General features: G+C 51.9%; 1 protein-coding gene across 1 annotated transcript in view; it reads right to left on the bottom strand.

Moving 5' to 3' along the window:
• Positions 1-23,916, bottom strand: part of LOC123999860 (protein Shroom3-like) — a 143,272-nt gene that overhangs the window by 23,571 nt on the left and 95,785 nt on the right. The window contains exons 5-9 of the mRNA XM_046305868.1: positions 14,066-14,185; positions 13,126-13,863; positions 10,705-12,969; positions 9,245-9,878; positions 6,823-7,635 (exon numbers count right to left, since the gene is read on the bottom strand). Of these exons, the coding sequence (XP_046161824.1) occupies positions 6,823-7,635; positions 9,245-9,878; positions 10,705-12,969; positions 13,126-13,863; positions 14,066-14,185 (4,570 nt within the window). The remainder of the gene's footprint in view (positions 1-6,822; positions 7,636-9,244; positions 9,879-10,704; positions 12,970-13,125; positions 13,864-14,065; positions 14,186-23,916) is intronic.

Here is a 23,916-nt window from a genome sequence, read left to right as displayed (position 1 = left end):
CTACATATATAGAGGTTATCCTGTAGGACCTCTGACATCATAGCTACATATATAGAGGTTATCCTGTAGGACCTCTGACATCATAGCTACATATATAGAGGTTATCCTGTAGGACCTCTGACATCATAGCTACATATATATAGAGGTTATCCTGTAGGACCTCTGATATCATAGCTACATATATACTACATTATCCTATAGGACCTCTGACATCATAGCTACATATATAGAGGTTATCCTGTAGGACCTCTGACATCATAGCTACATATATAGAGGTTATACTGTAGGACCTCTGACAGCATAGCTACATATATAGAGGTTATCCTGTAGGACCTCTGACATCATAGCTACATATATAGAGGTTATCCTATAGGACCTCTGACATCATAGCTACATATATATACCACATTATACTGTAGGACCTCTGACATCATAGCTACATATATACCACATTATACTGTAGGACCTCTGACATCATAGCTACATATATAGAGGTTATACTGTAGGACCTCTGACAGCATAGCTACATATATAGAGGTTATCCTGTAGGACCTCTGACATCATAGCTACATATATAGAGGTTATCCTGTAGGACCTCTGACATCATAGCTACATATATACCACATTATACTGTCGGACCTCTGACATCATAGCTACATATATAGAGGTTATCCTGTAGGACCTCTGACATCATAGCTACATATATATACCACGTTATACTGTAGGACCTCTGACATCATAGCTACATATATAGATGTTATCCTATAGGACCTCTGACATCATAGCTACATATATATACCACGTTATACTGTAGGACCTCTGACATCATAGCTACATATATAGAGGTTATCCTGTAGGACCTCTGACATCATAGCTACATATATAGAGGTTATCCTGTAGGACCTCTGACATCATAGCTACATATATAGAGGTTATCCTGTAGGACCTCTGACATCATAGCTACATATATACCACATTATACTATAGGACCTCTGACATCATAGCTACATATATATAGAGGTTATACTGTAGGACCTCTGACATCATAGCTACATATATAGAGGTTATCCTATAGGATCTCTGACATCATAGCTACATATATATCACATTATACTGTAGGACCTCTGACATCATAGCTACATATATACCACATTATACTGTAGGACCTCTGACATCATAGCTACATATATAGAGGTTATCCTGTAGGACCTCTGACATCATAGCTACATATATATACCACATTATACTGTAGGACCTCTGACATCATAGCTACATATATAGAGGTTATCCTATAGGATCTCTGACATCATAGCTACATATATATCACATTATACTGTAGGACCTCTGACATCATAGCTACATATATAGAGGTTATCCTATAGGATCTCTGACATCATAGCTACATATATATCACATTATACTGTAGGACCTCTGACATCATAGCTACATATATACCACATTATACTGTAGGACCTCTGACATCATAGCTACATATATACCACATTATACTGTAGGACCTCTGACATCATAGCTACATATATAGAGGTTATCCTTGTGAAGGTGGTAAATGACATTTGATGGCATACATATATCTGCATCTGTTATGCTCCTAGGACCTCTGCTTTTGATACCATATATAGATCACCACATTCTTTTGGAGAGATTGGAAACCCAAATCTACTGACATCTGGCCTGGTTTAGCTTATCTGTCGGAAAGATATCAGTTTGTCTCTGTGGACCTCTGACATCATAGCTACATATGTTCCTCAAGGTTCTGTTTTAGGACCACTTTGTTTTCACTATATATTTTACCTCTTGGACCATAATGAAATCACTGCTAGCTGACATACAGCTGTACATTTCAATGAAACATGGTGAAGACCTCTGACATCATGCTTCAGACATAAGGAAGTGGATGGCTGCAAACTTTCTACTATTAAACTCGGACAAAACAGAGATGCTTGTTCTATCTGAGGACTGTTCAATCTGACATCATAATCATAATGGTTGTACAGTCGTTATCAAATAAAACTGTGAAGGACCTCAACATGCGTTACTCTGGACCCATCTCTCTATTTTGAAGAACATTCAGACCATTTCGAGGACAGCTTTTTTCCATCTGAACATTGATGGTCAAAAATGATGCAGAAAAATAATAATGCTTTTGTCATTGTTAGACTACTGCAATGCTCTATTTTCCTGCTACTTCATAAAGCACTAAATAAACTATAGTTGTTTGACTGCTAGAATCCTGACTAATCATTTGAATATTACTCCAGTGCTAGCCTCTCTACATGGCTTCCTGTCAAAGCCTGATTTCAAGGTTTTACTGCTAACCTACTTACATGGGCTTGCTCTACACCTCTCTGATTTGGTCCTGCCGTACATACCTATACGTACGCACGGTCACAAGGCAAAATTTCTAAGCAAACAGCTGGAGGCAGATTTCCCTGAGCTCCATTAAACGGTCTGCACCCATGTCAGAGAAACTGATCTCAACCTGAATTTTAAAGACTCATCTTTCAGTGGGTCATATGATTTCCTGGCCCAGGATTGAAAATCACTTAACCGCCCTGATTTCTGCCTGGCCGGTTCCCCTTTTTCCAATTAAAATCACTGGCTTGCTGGGGCTCTCTCGTGCTGATTTCCTGGGTTGATTCACTGTTGTGGTCGGCTGATTTCCCCCCCACCCCTTAAAATCAGATCTTTGTGGGCTATATTTGTCTCAGGATGGTAAGTTGGTGGTTGAAGATCCCTCTAGTGGTGTGGGGGCTGTGCCCTTGGCAAAGTGGGTAAAATCCTTCCTGTTTGGCCCTGTCCGGGGTGTCTCGGATGGGGCCACAGTGTCTCCTGACCCCTCCTGTCTCAGCCTCCAGTATTTATGCTGCAGTAAAATGTGTCGGGGGCTGGGTCAGCTTGTTTATCTGGAGTACTTCTCCTGTCCTATTCAATTATCCTGTGTAAATTTGCTTCAGATAACTTCTCTCTTTCTTTCAGGACCTAAGAACCATGCCCCAGGACTACCTGACATGATGACTCCTTGCTGTCCCCAGTCCACCTGGCCATGCTGCTGCTCCAGTTTCAACCATGTCCCAGGACTACCTGACATGAGGACTGTGTGTGTTGGCCATGCTCCTGCTCCAGTTTCAACTGTTCTGCCTTACTATTATTCAACCATGCTGGTCATTTATGAACATTTGAACATCTTGGCCAAACAGCCAGAAGAGGACTGGCCACCCCAATGCTCTCTCTAATTCTCTCTTTCTTTCTCTAGGACCTGAGCCCTAGATAAACCTGACATGATTTAATCCATCTGACTGTGCTGCTGCTCCACAGTTTCAACTGTTCTGCCTTATTATGTGAACCATGCTGGTCATTTATGAACATTTGAACATCTTGGTCTGTTCTGTTATAATCTCTACTCTGGGGAGACCCCACATGAAGGGTTTTGGCCTTTCTAGGGAGTTTTTCCTAGCCACCGTCTTTTACACCTGCTTTGCTGTTTGGGGTTTTACCTGTACAGCAGTTTGAGATATCAGTACGACTATATAAATAAATTTGATTTGATTTGATATCCTGTGGGACCTCTGACATCATAGCTACATATATAGAGGTTATCCTGTAGTAGGGCTTTTAAACTAGCTTCAGCAGCGGGACGGTTTTTTTCTTGAACAGATGGTCAAGGGTCGGAAACATAATAACAAAAAAATTGTAGATTGCAAATTGACTTCAAGGAGCCCTAAACGTATTTGTTTGTCTTCATTTCAAATCTTGTATCAGATCACGTGTCTCTCCATTATGGGGAATACTTGGGAACAGATTTCCTACATTAAAATCACTTGGAGCTGATTCCCTGAATTAAAATCACTTGGAGCTGATTTCCTGAATTAAAATCACTTGGAGCTGATTTCCTGAATTAAAATCACTTGGAGCTGATTTCCTGAATTAAAATCACTTTGAGCTGATTCCCTGAATTAAAATCACTTGGAGCTGATTCCCTGAATTAAAATTACTAGGAGCTGATTTCCTGGTGATTTTAGTCTTTTACATCCAACACAATTATTATTTTTTGCTCAGATAACTTGGGGGGCCAAATAAAACCACCAGCGGGCCAAATCCCTGCGGGCCCCTTTGGGTTAGAACTCTGTCCTATAGGCTGTGTGTGTTTGCTTCAGCTGTCTTTCTGTTTTCAACAAATATTATGGTAGTTGGCAAAAGAGAGGAAAATGTTACAAATCTCTTTCATTTCTACCCCATGATAAAGCAGTTTAATTCACACCCACAGAGTGAGAGACAGTGGTTATGTGAAAAGCAGTGTGTGTTTATGCTGGCTGTAATCACTCTGGGAGATGAAGGACTTTTTAATATCCATCCATCCTCAGGACCCAGCAGTGGGAGAGAGAGACCTAACTGACCTATCAGCTGCTGTGGCCCGAATGGAGCTTCTAAAGACAATCATAATTGTCTGACCCTCCTGGGCCCACTGCAGTGTTATGTGTGAGTGTTAATGTGTCTGCGTGTGTTTGTTTGTCTTGCTTATCAGTCTGTGATCAGTCAGTGTTCTGCTAGTCCTGGCCCAGTGGCACCACACAGGAAGTCAAGGATCTTGGGTATTTCCTGTCTGTGGAGCTGCTGGCCAGGCCTGTCACCACCATAGAGATAAACTTATTTAACTATTTATCCCTATGGGGTCACTATATAGACCCTCCCTGTCACCCCTCAGGGTTAGGTCACTATATAGACCTGCCCTGTCACCCCTCAGGGTTAGGTCACTATATAGACCTGCCCTGTCACCCCTCAGGGTTAGGTCACTATATAGACCCTCCCTGTCACCCCTCAGGGTTAGGTCACTATATAGACCCTCCCTGTCACCCCTCAGGGTTAGGTCACTATATAGACCCTCCCTGTCACCCCTCAGGGTTAGGTCACTATATAGACCCTCCCTGTCACCCCTCAGGGTTAGGTCACTATATAGACCCTCCCTGTCACCCCTCAGGGTTAGGTCACTATATAGACCCTCCCTGTCACCCCTCAGGGTTAGGTCACTATATAGACCCTCCCTGTCACCCCTCAGGGTTAGGTCACTATATAGACCTGCCCTGTCACCCCTCAGGGTTAGGTCACTATATATAGACCTGCCCTGTCACCCCTCAGGGTTAGGTCACTATATAGACCTGCCCTGTCACCCCTCAGGGTTAGGTCACTATATAGACCCTCCCTGTCACCCCTCAGGGTTAGGTCACTATATAGACCCTCCCTGTCACCCCTCAGGGTTAGGTCACTATATAGACCCTCCCTGTCACCCCTCAGGGTTAGGTCACTATATAGACCCTCCCTGTCACCCCTCAGGGTTAGGTCACTATATAGACCCTCCCTGTCACCCCTCAGGGTTAGGTCACTATATAGACCCTCCCTGTCACCCCTCAGGGTTAGGTCACTATATAGACCTGCCCTGTCACCCCTCAGGGTTAGGTCACTATATAGACCCTCCCTGTCACCCCTCAGGGTTAGGTCACTATATAGACCCTCCCTGTCACCCCTCAGGGTTAGGTCACTATATAGACCCTCCCTGTCACCCCTCAGGGTTAGGTCACTATATAGACCCTCCCTGTCACCCCTCAGGGTTAGGTCACTATATAGACCTGCCCTGTCACCCCTCAGGGTTAGGTCACTATATAGACCTGCCCTGTCACCCCCCAGCTCAGACAACAACGTCAGCTCAGACACCAACCCCAGCTCAGACACCAAACCCCTTGCAGGTGAAGATGAGCTAACCTAAGACTTACAGCTGAGATGAGCTAACCTAAGACTTACAGGTGAAGATGAGCTAACCTAAGACTTACAGGTGAAGATGAGCTAGCCTAAGACTTACAGCTGAGATGAGCTAACCTAAGACTTACAGGTGAAGCTACAGCTAACCTAAGACTTACAGCTGATGCGCTAACCTAAGACTTACAGCTGAAGATGAGCTAGCCTAAGACTTACAGCTGAGATGAGCTAACCTAAGACTTACAGGTGAAGCTACAGCTAACCTAAGACTTACAGCTGATTCAGCTAACCTAAGACTTACAGCTGAAGATGCGCTAACCTAAGACTTACAGGTGAAGCTACAGCTAACCTAAGACTTATAACTGAGATGAGCTAACCTAAGACTTACAGTTGATGAGCTAGCCTAAGACTTACAGCTGAAGATGAGCTAACCTAAGACTTACAGGTGAAGCTACAGCTAACCTAAGACTTACAACTGAGATGAGCTAACCTAAGACTTACAGGTGAAGATGAGCTAACCTAAGACTTATAGCTGAGATGAGCTAAACTAAGACTTACAGTTGATGAGCTAGCCTAAGACTTACAGCTGAAGATGAGCTAACCTAAGACTTACAGGTGAAGCTACAGCTAACCTAAGACTTACAACTGAGATGAGCTAACCTAAGACTTACAGCTGAAGATGAGCTAACCTAAGACTTAAAGCTGAAGATGAGCTAACCTAAGACTTACAGCTGAAGATGAGCTAACCTAAGACTTACAGCTGAAGATGAGCTAACCTAAGACTTACAGCTGAAGATGAGCTAACCTAAGACTTACAGCTGAAGCTACAGCTAACCTAAGACTTACAGCTGAAGCTACAGCTAACCTAAGACTTACAGCTGAAGCTACAGCTAACCTAAGACTTACAGCTGAAGCTACAGCTAACCTAAGACTTACAACTCAAGCTACATCCACACACATTTGTATCAAAATAAATGGTGTTGTGTCTTTGTTTTGATTAGTTTAGTAAAGAAGTCTACAAAGTGTAAAACCAGAGAGTGTATTGTACTCTACCTGATTTAGCCTCTCGCCAGAGGGCGAGGAGCGAGACCTGAAGTGCTGGGGTGCAGGCCTCTCAGAGCGCTCCAGCAGGTCCTCCGCAGAGGCTGACTTGCCAGAGTTCCGGGCTGGAACTGCCCTCTCAAAGGCTCCATCGCCTCGCAGGGAAAACTCCTGGCTCTGGAGTGCCTCATAGTCCTGGGCTGGTTCTTCTCTACCAAGGCTGGATCTGGGCAGCTCTCCCTCCAGTAGCCTGTGGAATCCCGAGGTGTCTGGGTGGGTGGTGGAGATTGAGGCTGGGGCCTTGGCCTGGATGCGTGGTGCAGTGACCCTGCCTGGATAGAAGCCCTGGAGGCCAGGAGGCAGGGTGGAGCAGAGCCTTCCCCCACCAGAGAGACTGCTGTCTTGACCAAGAGGCTCCTGAAGAGAGGCTAGGCTGGTGGTGGAGGTTGAAGAGACACTCCGGGTGTCTGTAAAGGGCTGCAGGTAGGTGCTGTGAGGGCGGTCACGGTGGGCACGCCCTCCCTCTGACTTGTCCCAATCCCTGTCTGTCCTCCAGCTTCTCTTCCTCTCCATGTAGTCGGCCAGGGCGTCCTGCTGCAGCTGCCGGAGCTCCGGCCGGGACACGGCTAGACTAGCCTGGGAGCCCTGGAGGCCCTGGGGAGCCTGGGAGCCCTGGAGGCGCTGGGGAGCCTGGGAGCTGGAGCTCAGGCTGCGACTGGCAGCCATCTCAAACATCCTCCTGCGGTCCGCCACGCTGGTCTCTGTACCTGGTAAAAGGAACAGCTGGTGCTGGCTAGTCCTCCTTGGGTCAGACTCCAACCCCACCTAGAAGAAGAACAAGAAACCTTTATTTTCCAGAAAACAGAAATGTGTCTCTTGCTTTCTAACCCAGGAAAAGGAGGGCCGAACAGTCCCCCATTCACATTGACGGTGGAGCGGTTCGAGAGTTTGTGTCCACATCACCAACCAACTATCATGTTCCAAACACACCAAGAAAGGAAAGGAGACTAAAAAGATTTGGCATGGGTCCCCAGATCCTCAAAAAGTTCTACAGCTCCAACATTGACCGGTTGCATCACTGCCTGGTATGGCAACTGCTCGGCCTCCGACCGTAAGGTGCTACTTGAGGGTAGTGTGTACAGCCCAGTACATCACTGGGGCCAAGCTTCCTGCCATCCAGGACCTCTATACTAGGCAGTGTTAGAGGAAGGCCCTAAAAAAATGTGAAAGACTCCAGTCATCCAAGTCATCGACTGTTCTCTCTGCTACCGCACGGCACCAGACAGCCAAGGGCCAAGAGCCCCCCCCTTTGTTTTTACACTGCTGCTACTCGCTGTTTATTATCTATGCATAGTCACTTTACCCCTAACTAAATATACATATTACCTCGACTAACCTGTACCCCTGCACATTGCCCTGGTACCATTTCTAATAACCTCTGGATAATTTTATTGTGTCTGAAAAAAAATGAAAAAAGTACTTAAATTTAGTAAATGTATCCCCTCTATATAACCTTGTTATTGTTATTTTATTGTGTTACTTGAAAAAAAAAGTACAGGGTTAGCCACAGTGAAAAAAGCAGTACTTTAGTTAATTTAGTAAATATTTTCTTAACTCTATTTCTTGAACTGCATTGTTGGTTAAGGGCTTGTAAGTAAGTATTTCACTGTAAGGGTCTACTACACCTGTTGTATTCGGCCCATGTGACAAGGGTTTACCTGAGTAAGGGTTTAGGAAGTACAGGGTTAGCCACAGTGCAGCATCCCTGAATGGAGAGCAGTAAGGGTTTAGGCATCCCTGAATGTACAGGGTTAGCCACAGTGCAGCATCCCTGAATGGAGAGCAGTAAGGGTTTAGGGAGTACAGGGTTAGCCACAGTGCAGCATCCCTGAATGGAGAGCAGTAAGGGTTTAGGGAGTACAGGGTTAGCCACAGTGCAGCATCCCTGAATGGAGAGCAGTAAGGGTTTAGGGAGTACAGGGTTAGCCACAGTGCAGCATCCCTGAATGGAGAGCAGTAAGGGTTTAGGGAGTACAGGGTTAGCCACAGTGCAGCATCCCTGAATGGAGAGCAGTAAGGGTTTAGGGAGTACAGGGTTAGCCACAGTGCAGCATCCCTGAATGGAGAGCAGTAAGGGTTTAGGGAGTACAGGGTTAGCCACAGTGCAGCATCCCTGAATGGAGAGCAGTAAGGGTTTAGGGAGTACAGGGTTAGCCACAGTGCAGCATCCCTGAATGGAGAGCAGTAAGGGTTTAGGGAGTACAGGGTCAGCCACAGTGTAGCATCCCTGAATGGAGAGCAGTAAGTCTCCCAGCTCACTCATCTCAATATCTGCGGTGCTGTTCGCTGCAACGCCATCTCACTGCATCTACCTTTAAGTGCCTTGATTAAGGGCAAAACAGCAGGAGATAGGATATTGGATACTTTGACTCACCTCATGCATGTTCTCAGGCTCGGAGTAGGACCTCTTCTTCTTCTCCATGGTGAGTCGCTTACGCCCACCGATACGGGCCGGGACTGGTGGGCCCATGGCCAGGACGCTGAGGAGCTCTGGGGGACCGAACCTATCGGGCTCTGGGGTGACAACGTGCCTCTCTTTGGGGGTGTGAGGCGAGGGAAAGGTGGCTGGGGCTGGGATTGGGTCTGGGACAGTGACCGTAAGCCTCTCTTTGGGGGTGTGAGGCGAGGGAAAGGTGGCTGGGGCTGGGATTGGGTCTGGGACAGTGACCGTAAGCCTTTCTTTGGGGGTGTGAGTGGAGGTAGCTAGGGCAAGGGCTCGGGTGGAGGCTTGGACAGTAGTGGAGACAATGGAGGGTTTGGGGCTGGTCTTAGGTGCCTTCCTCTCCAGAGATAAGTGCTTGGCGGGGATGGGGATGGGAGGGGAGTGGTTGTTAACACTCCCGCTGACGATGATTCCCAGGTCCCTGCGTCTGAAGGAGGTGGATCTGAGCACCTTGGACTGGGTGTTCTTGATACTGTTCCTGTAGGCCCGGTTAAAGGACGTGTCCTGGATGGTCCCCAGTAGGTCCTGCAGGTCATCCCTCCAACGGAACTCTCTGTCCCCATCCCTGTCAAAATCACAATGAGAATGCCTTTTATTCACCAAGTACATTAACCTTTGACCTGCTGAAATGGTGGTGACAACAATAAACAGAATATACAGACAGAATATAGACAATGTAATTTACACATCATTTACACAATCTATACACAATCTATACACTATACACCAACATAAACTGAGTGTACAAAATATTAAGAACACCTGCTCTTTCCATGACATAGACCGACTAGGTGAATCCAGGTTAAAGCTATGATCCCTTATTTATGTCACTTGTTAAATCCACTTCAATCAGTGTAGATGAAGGGGAGGAGACGGGTTAAAGACAACATGTTAAGCCTGGAGACAATTGAGATGTAGATTGTGTGTGTACAGAGGGTGAATGGACAAGACAAAATATTAAAGTGCCTTTGAACAGGGTATGGTAGTAGGTGCCAGGCGTGTATGTAGTTTACCTTTATTTCACTAGGCAAGTCAATTAAGAACAAATTCTTATTTTCAATGACAGCCTAGGAACAGTGGGTTAACTGGTCTAGGAACAGTGGGTTAACTGGTCTAGGAACAGCGGGTTAACTGGTCTAGGAACAGCGGGTTAACTGGTCTAGGAACAGTGGGTTAACTGCCTGTTCAGGGGCAGAACGACAGAGTTGTACCTTGTCAGCTCGGGGATTTGAACTTGCAACCTTCTGGTTACTAGTCCAACGCTCTAACCACTAGGCTACCCTGCCGCCCCATTGAGGCTGTTCTGAAGATAAAAGGGGAGGTGCAACACAATATTAGGAAGGGGTTCCTTATGTTTTGTACACTTTGTATATACAATATTGAACAATTACCTGTCTCTGTCGTGGCCCTCCTGGCCCTCCTGGCTCCCCAGTTGGAAGGTGCTCCTGCTCCTCTGCAGGGCCGAGCCAGGGTGAGGGTCCTGTGGATTAGGGTGGTGGTGATGGGGGTACCTGGAGCTCTGGGTCTGGTCACAACTCCCTGGCCTCTGCTGCTCTGCGTAATGATGACCCTCGTGGGCCACCGTTGTTTTCCAATGATGTGAGCTAGAGGAGGAGCTCAGTGTTCTGCAGGTGCTGCTGGGACTGCTAGTTCTCTCCAGCGTGCTACGCAGGTCATCCATACCAGCCCTCTCATGGTGCTGGGGCTGAGACTGGGTCTGAGACTGGGGCTGAGACTGGGGCTGGGTTGGACGGGAGGAGGAGGGCCTCTGGTTGGTGTGGTTGGCGCTGGTGCTTTTACTCCTCTGCTTCCCCTGCCCATGGCTCTGCTCGCGGCCCTCGAAGCGGTTCACTTTCTCCAGAACAGAGAGGCTCCTCTGGTGGCTACTCTGGCTGTTGCTGGAGCTCTCAGGACTGTCACAACGCTGGACATCTGCTAGGACGTTCTGCAGCTGGGTCAGGGGGTGCTCAGGTCTCCTCTGGTCCCTCTGCGGTTGGGGGGGAATTGGATCGCTGTAGTACCAGAGGGGGGACCTGGATCTATGGTCATTGACCTGAAGGTCTGGCCCCTGGGCCCTCTGCTCTACCCGCTGGTCAGACACCTGGGCCCTCTGCTCTACCTGCTGGTCAGGCCCCTGGGCCCTCTGCTCTACCTGTTGGTCAGGCCCCTGGGCCCTCTGCTCTACCCGCTGGTCAGACACCTGTGCCCTCTGCTCTACCTGCTGGTCAGGCCCCTGGGCCCTCTGCTCTACCCGCTGGTCAGACACCTGTGCCCTCTGCTCTACCTGCTGGTCAGGCCCCTGGGCCCTCTGCTCTACCTGCTGGTCAGGCCCCTGGGCCCTCCGCTCTACCTGCTGGTCAGGCCCCTGGGCCCTCTGCTCTACCCGCTGGTCAGACACCTGTGCTGGGGTACTACTGCTGTTGCTCCCCTGGGGAACATGTCCCTGTGCGATCTTACTGGGCATGGTGGTGCCTGCCACTGGGTGACTAGTGTAGTGACTGGGCTCTGTGTGTCTGACCTGCCCTTCCTCCCTGATCTGGCCCTGTCGATGGTGCTCAGGGCAGCTCTCTGAGCCCTGGGAGTACCTGGGTAGCCTCTCTCCCCGCGGTTGGACTGGAGTGTATGGGTCCCTTCTCTCCTGGCCTATATACTGGCCTATAGACTGGCTTATAGACTGGACTGAGGAGAGTCTGGACGCCTGACCCTGGCCTTGGCTCTTACCCAGTCCCTGGCCTTGGCTCTGACCCTGGCTCTGTCCCTGGCCTTGGCTCTGACCCTGGCTCTGATCCTGTCCTTGACCCTGGTTCTGACCCTGACCCTGGCCTTGGCTCTGACCCTGGCCTTGGCTCTGACCCTGACCTTGGCTCTGACCCTGACTTTCGCTCTGACCCTGTCCCTGACCTTGGCTCTGACACTGTCCTTGGCTCTGACACTGTCCTTGGCTCTGACACTGTCCTTGGCTCTGACCCTGTCCCTGGCTCTGACACTGTCCTTGACCCTGGCTCTGACCCTGTCCCTGGCTCTGACCCTGGCTCTGTCCCTGTCCCTGATCCTGACCCTGGCTCTGACCCTGTCCCTGATCCTGACCCTGGCTCTGTCCCTGTCCCTGATCCTGACCCTGGCTCTGACCCTGTCCCTGATCCTGACCCTGTCCCTGGCTCTGCCTTTGGGATACGGTCTGTCCCTCTCCCTTCAGATGACACCTGTAGAGACCCAGTTTAGTTTGGGTCTCCTCGTACCCTGACTTTCCCCCCACTCTGTCTGCGGGTTGGGTTGGATGAGCTGGCTGTTTGGGTGGAGGCTGAGCAAGGTCAGGATGCTGAGGCTGGCCAGAGGAAGTGACATAGGAGGATATAGAGGGGTTGCTTTGGTATCCATTCTCCACCCCTACCGACATCCCTGTATCCACACTGACCCCCAGCCTTAACCCCTGGAGCTCTCTCTGTCTGCTCAGACTGCTCTCCCTGGCCAGGGCTGGGTACATGCTGCTGGGGTTGGGGCTGCTGATGGGCATCTGGGCATAGTGGGGCTCCGGTGGGGGTACAGGGTAGATGCCCTGGGGCAGCATGAGGCAGCCAGACTGGGTGGATGTTTGCTGGGGCTCGGGGGGCGGCGGGAAGCCCTGACCCACACCCTGTTTGGGCTTGGTGGTGGGGCTAGAAGAAGAAGAAGACATGTTTTGTAACAACAACAACAACAACAACAACAACATACACATGACTACATTAGAGAAACAGAGATGACTGGTGAAACAAACACAACTCATGATGTCCATGGGTTTGCTAATAGATACAATAGAACGGGCTTAATACCTGCTCTCAGGACTCTTCTCTATGACGGTGTGGAGCTGGCCCTCGGCCCCGTAGGAGCCCTTCCCCGAGCCGGAGGCCACGGAGCCAGAGGAGTGGTACCAGGAGGAGGTGGACCCCTTGTGGAGAGCCCTGAGGGAGCGAGCCTGCTCCAGGCTGGACCACGAGTTTGGTCTCTCATGGTTCCTGATAGCCGCGTAGCTGTCGCTCCGCATGGGAGGAGCCGGCGCCCCCTTCAGGCTCTCGTAGGAACTGCGGCTGGCGCTCTGACCCCAAATGGGCCCAACACTGTGACGGTTGGGGTTATTACCATGGTTACCACCACCGCTGCTTCCGCCACTGCTGTTACTACTGCCACTGGTGGCGCGGTAACAGGCGGCCCCGCCCACACTACAAGACCCCGCCCTGCCAGTCTCGTGGCTGCGTAGTAATGCAGCAGAGGCGGAGCTAACCTCGTGCTCCTGAGCACCGCCCTGCTGGGGGTCGTAGACCGTATGGACATATCGGATGTCAGCTTGCTGCATTCCCTCTGCCCCGGCCCCGCCCCCTCCACTAATCCCGCCCCTCTGCGGAACCGTCTCCATGGAGTACGATCTCTCTTTACCAAAGGTCGGAGCGGCCGCAAGGTACTCTGGGATACTAGAGCTGGTGGAGAAGGAGGAGTAGGCTGAGTCTCTCTTGCTGTGAAGGTGGTCCATGCTGTTGGAGGACTTGGAGGCAGACAGCTGGTGGCAGGAAGAGCTGGAGAGTACAGAAGTGCTTTATTTATCATTAGCAGTAGCTGGAGACAGCATAACATATTATGTAGGGTAAAAACCATGATCAACCTGGAGGCTTATTTCTATTGTGGTCCTCTCTGGAAATGATGATTACAAAGACAAGACAAGGATCAATAAGGCATAACAAAAAGGTAATTGAAAAAGCCCATGTTAATGAGCAGCACCTGTAGGCTGGGTGGCCATGGTGTTCCCCAAGGCTCTCCATACTTCCTCTAGAACTGTACTGGTCTGGACTCTTCCTCAGGTAACCTGGGTCGTAGCCCGACAGGTCTGTAGTAGACGCACTGCGGAAGAGAAAGAGAGAGACATGTAAAGGAGAGAGAGAGAGAGAGAGAGAGAGAGAGAGAGAGAGAGAGAGAGAGAGAGAGAGAGAGAGAGAGAGAGAGAGAGAGAGAGAGAGAGAGAGAGAGAGAGAGAGAGAGAGAGAGAGGAATAAGAAAGACAAGAGATAGGGATGGAGGTGTGACTAGACACTAGGGATGGAGGTGTGACCAGACACTAGGGATGGAGGTGTGACTAGACACTAGGGATGGAGGTGTGACTAGACACTAGGGATGGAGGTGTGACTAGACACTAGGGATGGAGGTGTGACTAGACACTAGGGATGGAGGTGTGACCAGACACTAGGGATGGAGGTGTGACTAGACACTAGGGATGGAGGTGTGACCAGACACTAGGGATGGAGGTGTGACCAGACACTAGGGATGGAGGTGTGACTAGACACTAGGGATGGAGGTGTGACCAGACACTAGGGATGGAGGTGTGACTAGACACTAGGGATGGAGGTGTGACCAGACACTAGGGATGGAGGTGTGACTAGACACTAGGGATGGAGGTGTGACTAGACACTAGGGATGGAGGTGTGACTAGACACTAGGGATGGAGGTGTGACCAGACACTAGGGATGGAGGTGTGACTAGACACTAGGGATGGAGGTGTGACTAGACACTAGGGATGGAGGTGTGACCAGACACTAGGGATGGAGGTGTGACCAGACACTAGGGATGGAGGTGTGACCAGACACTAGGGATGGAGGTGTGACTAGACACTAGGGATGGAGGTGTGACCAGACACTAGGGATGGAGGTGTGACTAGACACTAGGGATGGAGGTGTGACTAGACACTAGGGATGGAGGTGTGACCAGACACTAGGGATGGAGGTGTGACCAGACACTAGGGATGGAGGTGTGACCAGACACTAGGGATGGAGGTGTGACTAGACACTAGGGATGGAGGTGTGACTAGACACTAGGGATGGAGGTGTGACCAGACACTAGGGATGGAGGTGTGACTAGACACTAGGGATGGAGGTGTGACCAGACACTAGGGATGGAGGTGTGACTAGACACTAGGGATGGAGGTGTGACCAGACACTAGGGATGGAGGTGTGACCAGGCGCTAGGGATGGAGGTGTGACCAGGCGCTAGGGATGGAGGTGCGACCAGGCACTAGGGATGGAGGTGTGACTAGGCACTAGGGATGGAGGTGTGACCAGACACTGGGGATGGAGGTGTGACCAGACACTAGGGATGGAGGTGTGACCAGGCACTAGGGATGGAGGTGTGACCAGGCACTAGGGATGGAGGTGTGACCAGACACTAGGGATGGAGGTGTGACCAGACACTAAGGATGGAGGTGTGACCAGACACTAGGGATGGAGGTGTGACCAGACACTAGGGATGGAGGTGTGACCAGACACTAGGGATGGAGGTGTGACTAGGGATGGAGGTGTGACCAGGCACTAGGGATGGAGGTGTGACCAGGCACTAGGGATGGAGGTGTGACCAGACACTAAGGATGGAGGTGTGACCAGACACTAGGGATGGAGGTGTGACCAGACACTAAGGATCGAGGTGTGACCAGACACTAGAGATGGAGGTGTGACCAGACACTAGGGATGGAAGTGTGACCAGGCACTAGGGATGGAGGTGTGAGCAGACACTAGGGATGGAGGTGTGACTAGGGATGGAGGTGTGACCAGGCACTAGGGATGGAGGTGTGACTAGGGATGGAGGTGTGACCAGGCACTAGGGATGGAGCTGTGACCAGGCACTAGGGATGGAGGTGTGACCAGACACTAGGGATGGAGGTGTGACCAGGCACTAGGGATGGAGGTGTGACTAGGGATGGAGGGGTGTGACCAGGCACTAGGGATGGAGGTGTGACCAGACACTAGGGATGGAGGTGTGACCAGGCACTAGGGATGGAGGTGTGACCAGGCACTAGGGATGGAGGTGTGACCAGACACTAGGGATGGAGTGGTGACCAGGCACTAGGGATGGAGGTGTGACCAGACACTAAGGATGGAGGTGTGACCAGACACTAGGGATGGAGGTGTGACCAGGCACTAGGGATGGAGGTGTGACCAGACACTAGGGATGGAGGTGTGACCAGACACTAGGGATGGAGGTGTGACCAGACACTAGGGATGGAGGTGTGACCAGGCACTAGGGATGGAGGTGTGACTAGGGATGGAGGTGTGACCAGGTGCTAGGGATGGAGGTGTGACTAGGGATGGAGGTGTGACTAGACACTAGGGATGGAGGTGTGACCAGACACTAGGGATGGAGGTGTGACTAGACACTGGGGATGGAGGTGTGACCAGGCACTAGGGATGGAGGTGTGACCAGGCACTAGGGATGGAGGTGTGACTAGGGATGGAGGTGTGACCAGGTGCTAGGGATGGAGGTGTGACTAGGGATGGAGGTGTGAATAGACACTAGGGACGGAGGTGTGACCAGACACTAGGGATGGAGGTGTGACTAGACACTGGGGATGGAGGTGTGACCAGGCACTAGGGATGGAGGTGTGACCAGGCACTAGGGATGGAGGTGTGACCAGACACTAGGGATGGAGGTGTGACCAGACACTAGGGATGGAGGTGTGACTAGGGATGGAGGTGTGACCAGGCACTAGGGATGGAGGTGTGACCAGGCACTAGGGATGGAGGTGTGACCAGGCACTAAGGATGGAGCTGTGACCAGGCACTAGGGATGGAGGTGTGACTAGGGATGGAGGTGTGACCAGGCACTAGGGATGGAGGTGTGACCAGACACTAGGGATGGAGGTGTGACCAGGCACTAGGGATGGAGGTGTGACCAGGCACTAGGGATGGAGGTGTGACCAGACACTAGGGATGGAGGTGTGACCAGGCACTAGGGATGGAGGTGTGACCAGACACTAGGGATGGAGGTGTGACCAGACACTAGGGATGGAGGTGTGACCAGACACTAGGGATGGAGGTGTGACTAGGGATGGAGGTGTGACCAGACACTAGGGATGGAGGTGTGACTAGGGATGGAGGTGTGACCAGGCACTAGGGATGGAGGTGTGACCAGACACTAGGGATGGAGGTGTGACCAGACACTAGGGATGGAGGTGTGACCAGACACTAGGGATGGAGGTGTGACCAGACACTAGGGATGGAGGTGTGACCAGACACTAGGGATGGAAGTGTGACCAGGCACTAGGGATGGAGGTGTGACCAGGCACTAGGGATGGAGATGTGACCAGGCACTAGGGATGGAGATGTGACCAGGCACTAGGGATGGAGGTGTGACCAGACACTAGGGATGGAGGTGTGACTAGGGATGGAGGTGTGACCAGACACGAGGGATGGAGGTGTGACCAGACACTAGGGATGGAGGTGTGACCAGACACTAGGGATGGAGGTGTGACCAGACACTAGGGATGGAGGTGTGACCAGACACTAGGGATGGAGGTGTGACCAGACACTAGGGATGGAGGTGTGACCAGACACTAGGGATGGAGGTGTGACCAGACACTAGGGATGGAGGTGTGACTAGGGATGGAGGTGTGACCAGACACTAGGGATGGAGGTGTGACTAGGGATGGAGGTGTGACCAGGCACTAGGGATGGAGGTGTGACCAGACACTAGGGATGGAGGTGTGACCAGACACTAGGGATGGAGGTGTGACCAGACACTAGGGATGGAGGTGTGACTAGGGATGGAGATGTGACCAGGCACTAGGGATGGAGATGTGACCAGACACTAGGGATGGAGGTGTGGCCAGACACTAGGGATGGAGGTGTGACCAGACACTAGGGATGGAGGTGTGACTAGGCACTAGGGATGGAGATGTGACCAGGCACTAGGGATGGAGGTGTGACTAGGGATGGAGGTGTGACCAGACACTAGGGATGGAGGTGTGACCAGACACTAGGGATGGAGGTGTGACTAGGGATGGAGGTGTGACCAGACACTAGGGATGGAGGTGTGACCAGGCACTAGGGATGGAGGTGTGACCAGGCACTAGGGATGGAGGTGTGACCAGACACTAGGGATGGAGGTGTGACCAGACACTAAGGATGGAGGTGTGACCAGGCACTAGGGATGGAGGTGTGACCAGACACTAGGGATGGAGGTGTGACTAGGGATGGAGGTGTGACCAGACACTAGGGATGGAGGTGTGACCAGACACTAGGGATGGAGGTGTGACTAGGGATGGAGGTGTGACCAGACACTAGGGATGGAGGTGTGACCAGGCACTAGGGATGGAGGTGTGACCAGGCACTAGGGATGGAGGTGTGACCAGACACTAGGGATGGAGGTGTGACCAGACACTAAGGATGGAGGTGTGACCAGGCACTAGGGATGGAGGTGTGACCAGACACTAGGGATGGAGGTGTGACCAGACACTAGGGATGGAGGTGTGACCAGGCACTAGGGATGGAGGTGTGACCAGACACTAGGGATGGAGGTGTGACCAGACACTAGGGATGGAGGTGTGACCAGACACTAGGGATGGAGGTGTGACCAGGCACTAGGGATGGAGGTGTGACTAGGGATGGAGGTGTGACCAGGTGCTAGGGATGGAGGTGTGACTAGGGATGGAGGTGTGACTAGACACTAGGGATGGAGGTGTGACCAGACACTAGGGATGGAGGTGTGACTAGACACTGGGGATGGAGGTGTGACCAGGCACTAGGGATGGAGGTGTGACCAGGCACTAGGGATGGAGGTGTGACTAGGGATGGAGGTGTGACCAGGTGCTAGGGATGGAGGTGTGACTAGGGATGGAGGTGTGAATAGACACTAGGGACGGAGGTGTGACCAGACACTAGGGATGGAGGTGTGACTAGACACTGGGGATGGAGGTGTGACCAGGCACTAGGGATGGAGGTGTGACCAGGCACTAGGGATGGAGGTGTGACCAGACACTAGGGATGGAGGTGTGACCAGACACTAGGGATGGAGGTGTGACCAGACACTAGGGATGGAGGTGTGACTAGGGATGGAGGTGTGACCAGACACTAGGGATGGAGGTGTGACTAGGGATGGAGGTGTGACCAGGCACTAGGGATGGAGGTGTGACCAGGCACTAGGGATGGAGGTGTGACCAGGCACTAGGGATGGAGCTGTGACCAGGCACTAGGGATGGAGGTGTGACTAGGGATGGAGGTGTGACCAGGCACTAGGGATGGAGGTGTGACCAGGCACTAGGGATGGAGGTGTGACCAGACACTAGGGATGGAGGTGTGACCAGGCACTAGGGATGGAGGTGTGACCAGGCACTAGGGATGGAGGTGTGACCAGACACTAGGGATGGAGGTGTGACCAGGCACTAGGGATGGAGGTGTGACCAGACACTAGGGATGGAGGTGTGACCAGACACTAGGGATGGAGGTGTGACCAGACACTAGGGATGGAGGTGTGACTAGGGATGGAGGTGTGACCAGACACTAGGGATGGAGGTGTGACTAGGGATGGAGGTGTGACCAGGCACTAGGGATGGAGGTGTGACCAGACACTAGGGATGGAGGTGTGACCAGACACTAGGGATGGAGGTGTGACCAGACACTAGGGATGGAGGTGTGACCAGACACTAGGGATGGAGGTGTGACTAGGGATGGAGGTGTGACCAGGCACTAGGGATGGAGGTGTGACTAGGGATGGAGGTGTGACCAGACACTAGGGATGGAGGTGTGACTAGGGATGGAGATGTGACCAGACACTAGGGATGGAGGTGTGACCAGACACTAGGGATGGAGATGTGACCAGGCACTAGGGATGGAGGTGTGACCAGACACTAGGGATGGAGGTGTGACCAGACACTAGGGATGGAGGTGTGACCAGGCACTAGGGATGGAGATGTGACCAGGCACTAGGGATGGAGGTGTGACCAGGCACTAGGGATGGAGGTGTGACCAGGCACTAGGGATGGAGGTGTGACCAGGCACTAGGGATGGAGGTGTGACCAGACACTAGGGATGGAGGTGTGACCAGGCACTAGGGATGGAGATGTGACCAGGCACTAGGGATGGAGATGTGACCAGACACTAGGGATGGAGGTGTGACCAGACACTAGGGATGGAGGTGTGACTAGGGATGGAGGTGTGACCAGACACTAGGGATGGAGGTGTGACTAGAGATGGAGATGTGACCAGGCACTAGGGATGGAGGTGTGACTAGGGATGGAGGTGTGACCAGACACTAGGGATGGAGATGTGACCAGGCACTAGGGATGGAGATGTGACTAGGGATGGAGGTGTGACCAGGCACTAGGGATGGAGGTGTGACCAGACACTAGGGATGGAGATGTGACCAGGCACTAGGGATGGAGATGTGACCAGACACTAGGGATGGAGGTGTGACCAGGCACTAGGGATGGAGGTGTGACTAGGGATGGAGGTGTGACCAGACACTAGGGATGGAGGTGTGACCAGGCACTAGGGATGGAGGTGTGACCAGGCACTAGGGATGGAGGTGTGACCAGGCACTAGGGATGGAGGTGTGACTAGGGATGGAGGTGTGACCAGACACTAGGGATGGAGGTGTGACCAGGCACTAGGGATGGAGATGTGACCAGACACTAGGGATGGAGGTGTGACCAGACACTAGGGATGGAGGTGTGACTAGGGATGGAGGGGTGTGACCAGACACTAGGGATGGAGGTGTGACCAGGCACTAGGGATGGAGGTGTGACCAGACACTAGGGATGGAGGTGTGACCAGACACTAGGGATGGAGGTGTGACTAGGGATGGAGATGTGACCAGACACTAGGGATGGAGGTGTGACTAGGGATGGAGGTGTGACCAGACACTAGGGATGGAGATGTGACCAGGCACTAGGGATGGAGGTGTGACCAGACACTAGGGATGGAGGTGTGACCAGACACTAGGGATGGAGGTGTGACCAGACACTAGGGATGGAGATGTGACCAGACACTAGGGATGGAGGTGTGACCAGGCACTAGGGATGGAGGTGTGACCAGGCACTAGGGATGGAGATGTGACCAGGTACTAGGGATGGAGGTGTGACTAGGGATGGAGGTGTGACTAGGGATGGAGATGTGACCAGACACTAGGGATGGAGATGTGACCAGGTACTAGGGATGGAGGTGTGACTAGGGATGGAGGTGTGACTAGGGATGGAGATGTGACCAGACACTAGGGATGGAGATGTGACCAGACACTAGGGATGGAGGTGTGACCAGACACTAGGGATGGAGGTGTGACCAGGCACTAGGGATGGAGATGTGACCAGGCACTAGGGATGGAGGTGTGACCAGACACTAGGGATGGAGATGTGACCAGACACTAGGGATGGAGATGTGACCAGACACTAGGGATGGAGGTGTGACCAGACACTAGGGATGGAGGTGTGACCAGACACTAGGGATGGAGATGTGACCAGACACTAGGGATGGAGGTGTGACCAGGCACTAGGGATGGAGGTGTGACTAGGGATGGAGGTGTGACCAGACACTAGGGATGGAGGTGTGACCAGGCACTAGGGATGGAGGTGTGACTAGGGATGGAGGTGTGACCAGACACTAGGGATGGAGGTGTGACCAGGCACTAGGGATGGAGGTGTGACTAGGGATGGAGGTGTGACCAGGCACTAGGGATGGAGGTGTGACTAGGGATGGAGGTGTGACCAGGCACTAGGGATGGAGAAGTGACCAGGCACTAGGGATGGAGGTGTGACCAGACACTAGGGATGGAGGTGTGACCAGACACTAGGGATGGAGGTGTGACCAGACACTAGGGATGGAGGTGTGACCAGACACTAGGGATGGAGGTGTGACCAGACACTAGGGATGGAGGTGTGACTAGACACTAGGGATGGAGGTGTGACCAGACACTAGGGATGGAGGTGTGACCAGACACTAGGGATGGAGGTGTGACCAGGCACTAGGGATGGAGGTGTGACCAGACACTAGGGATGGAGGTGTGACCAGGCACTAGGGATGGAGATGTGACCAGGCACTAGGGATGGAGAAGTGACTAGGGATGGAGGTGTGACCAGACACTAGGGATGGAGGTGTGACCAGACACTAGGGATGGAGGTGTGACCAGACACTAGGGATGGAGGTGTGACTAGGGATGGAGGTGTGACCAGACACTAGAGATGGAGGTGTGACCAGACACTAGGGATGGAGGTGTGACCAGACACTAGGGATGGAGGTGTGACCAGACACTAGGGATGGAGGTGTGACCAGGCATTAGGGATGGAGGTGTGACCAGACACTAGGGATGGAGGTGTGACCAGACACTAGGGATGGAGGTGTGACCAGGCACTAGGGATGGAGGTGTGACCAGACACTAGGGATGGAGGTGTGACCAGACACTAGGGATGGAGGTGTGACCAGACACTAGGGATGGAGGTGTGACCAGGCATTAGGGATGGAGGTGTGACCAGACACTAGGGATGGAGGTGTGACCAGACACTAGGGATGGAGGTGTGACCAGACACTAGGGATGGAGGTGTGACCAGACACTAGGGATGGAGGTGTGACCAGGCACTAGGGATGGAGGTGTGACCAGACACTAGGGATGGAGGTGTGAGCAGACACTAGGGATGGAGGTGTGACCAGACACTAGGGATGGAGGTGTGACCAGACACTAGGGATGGAGGTGTGACCAGACACTAGGGATGGAGGTGTGACCAGACACTAGGGATGGAGGTGTGACCAGGCACTAGGGATGGAGGTGTGACCAGGCACTAGGGATGGAGGTGTGACCAGGCACTAGGGATGGAGGTGTGACCAGGCACTAGGGATGGAGGTGTGACCAGACACTAGGGATGGAGGTGTGACCAGACACTAGGGATGGAGGTGTGAGCAGACACTAGGGATGGAGGTGTGACTAGGGATGGAGGTGTGACCAGACACTAGGGATGGAGGTGTGACCAGGCACTAGGGATGGAGGTGTGACCAGACACTAGGGATGGAGGTGTGACCAGACACTAGGGATGGAGGTGTGAGCAGACACTAGGGATGGAGGTGTGACTAGGGATGGAGGTGTGACCAGACACTAGGGATGGAGGTGTGACCAGGCACTAGGGATGGAGGTGTGACCAGACACTAGGGATGGAGGTGTGACCAGACACTAGGGATGGAGGTGTGACCAGACACTAGGGATGGAGGTGTGACCAGACACTAGGGATGGAGGTGTGACCAGACACTAGGGATGGAGGTGACCAGACACTAGGGATGGAGGTGTGACCAGACACTAGGGATGGAGGTGTGACCAGGCACTAGGGATGGAGGTGTGACTAGACACTAGGGATGGAGGTGTGACCAGACACTAGGGATGGAGGTGTGAGCAGACACTAGGGATGGAGGTGTGAGCATACGGGTCAGGGCAGAGGAGATGTAGTCATTGTCTGTGTCTGTAAATTGTAGTTCGTATGTATAAATTTGTAACTGATGAGATTTTTGTTCATGATGTAACAATTCCCCACCGATTTATCCAGAGTAAACAATAGCAGGTCCCCGTTGATTAAGCCAGTTTAAAACATCAATGTGGCCCCTGGCTTGTTGCCCTTGTATGGTTATATAGGTGGAGGAGGGGGGATGGCAGGCAGAGTGTGTGCGTGTGTGTGTGTGTGTGTTTGTGATGTGTGTGCAGTCTGCATGCCTGTGTGTGTGTCTGTGTGTGTGTGTCTGTGTGATGTGTGTGTAGTCTGCATGCCTGTGTGTGTGTGTGTGTGTGTGTGTGTGTGTGTGTGTGTGTGTGTGTGTGTGTGTGTGTGTGTGTGTGTGTGT

Source organism: Oncorhynchus gorbuscha, linkage group LG16 (genome assembly GCF_021184085.1).
Source record: "Oncorhynchus gorbuscha isolate QuinsamMale2020 ecotype Even-year linkage group LG16, OgorEven_v1.0, whole genome shotgun sequence".
In the NCBI taxonomy this organism is placed as follows: Eukaryota; Metazoa; Chordata; class Actinopteri; order Salmoniformes; family Salmonidae; genus Oncorhynchus; species Oncorhynchus gorbuscha.
Note: the sequence above shows the minus strand (reverse complement) of the source record. Positions and strands in the feature narration are given on the sequence as shown.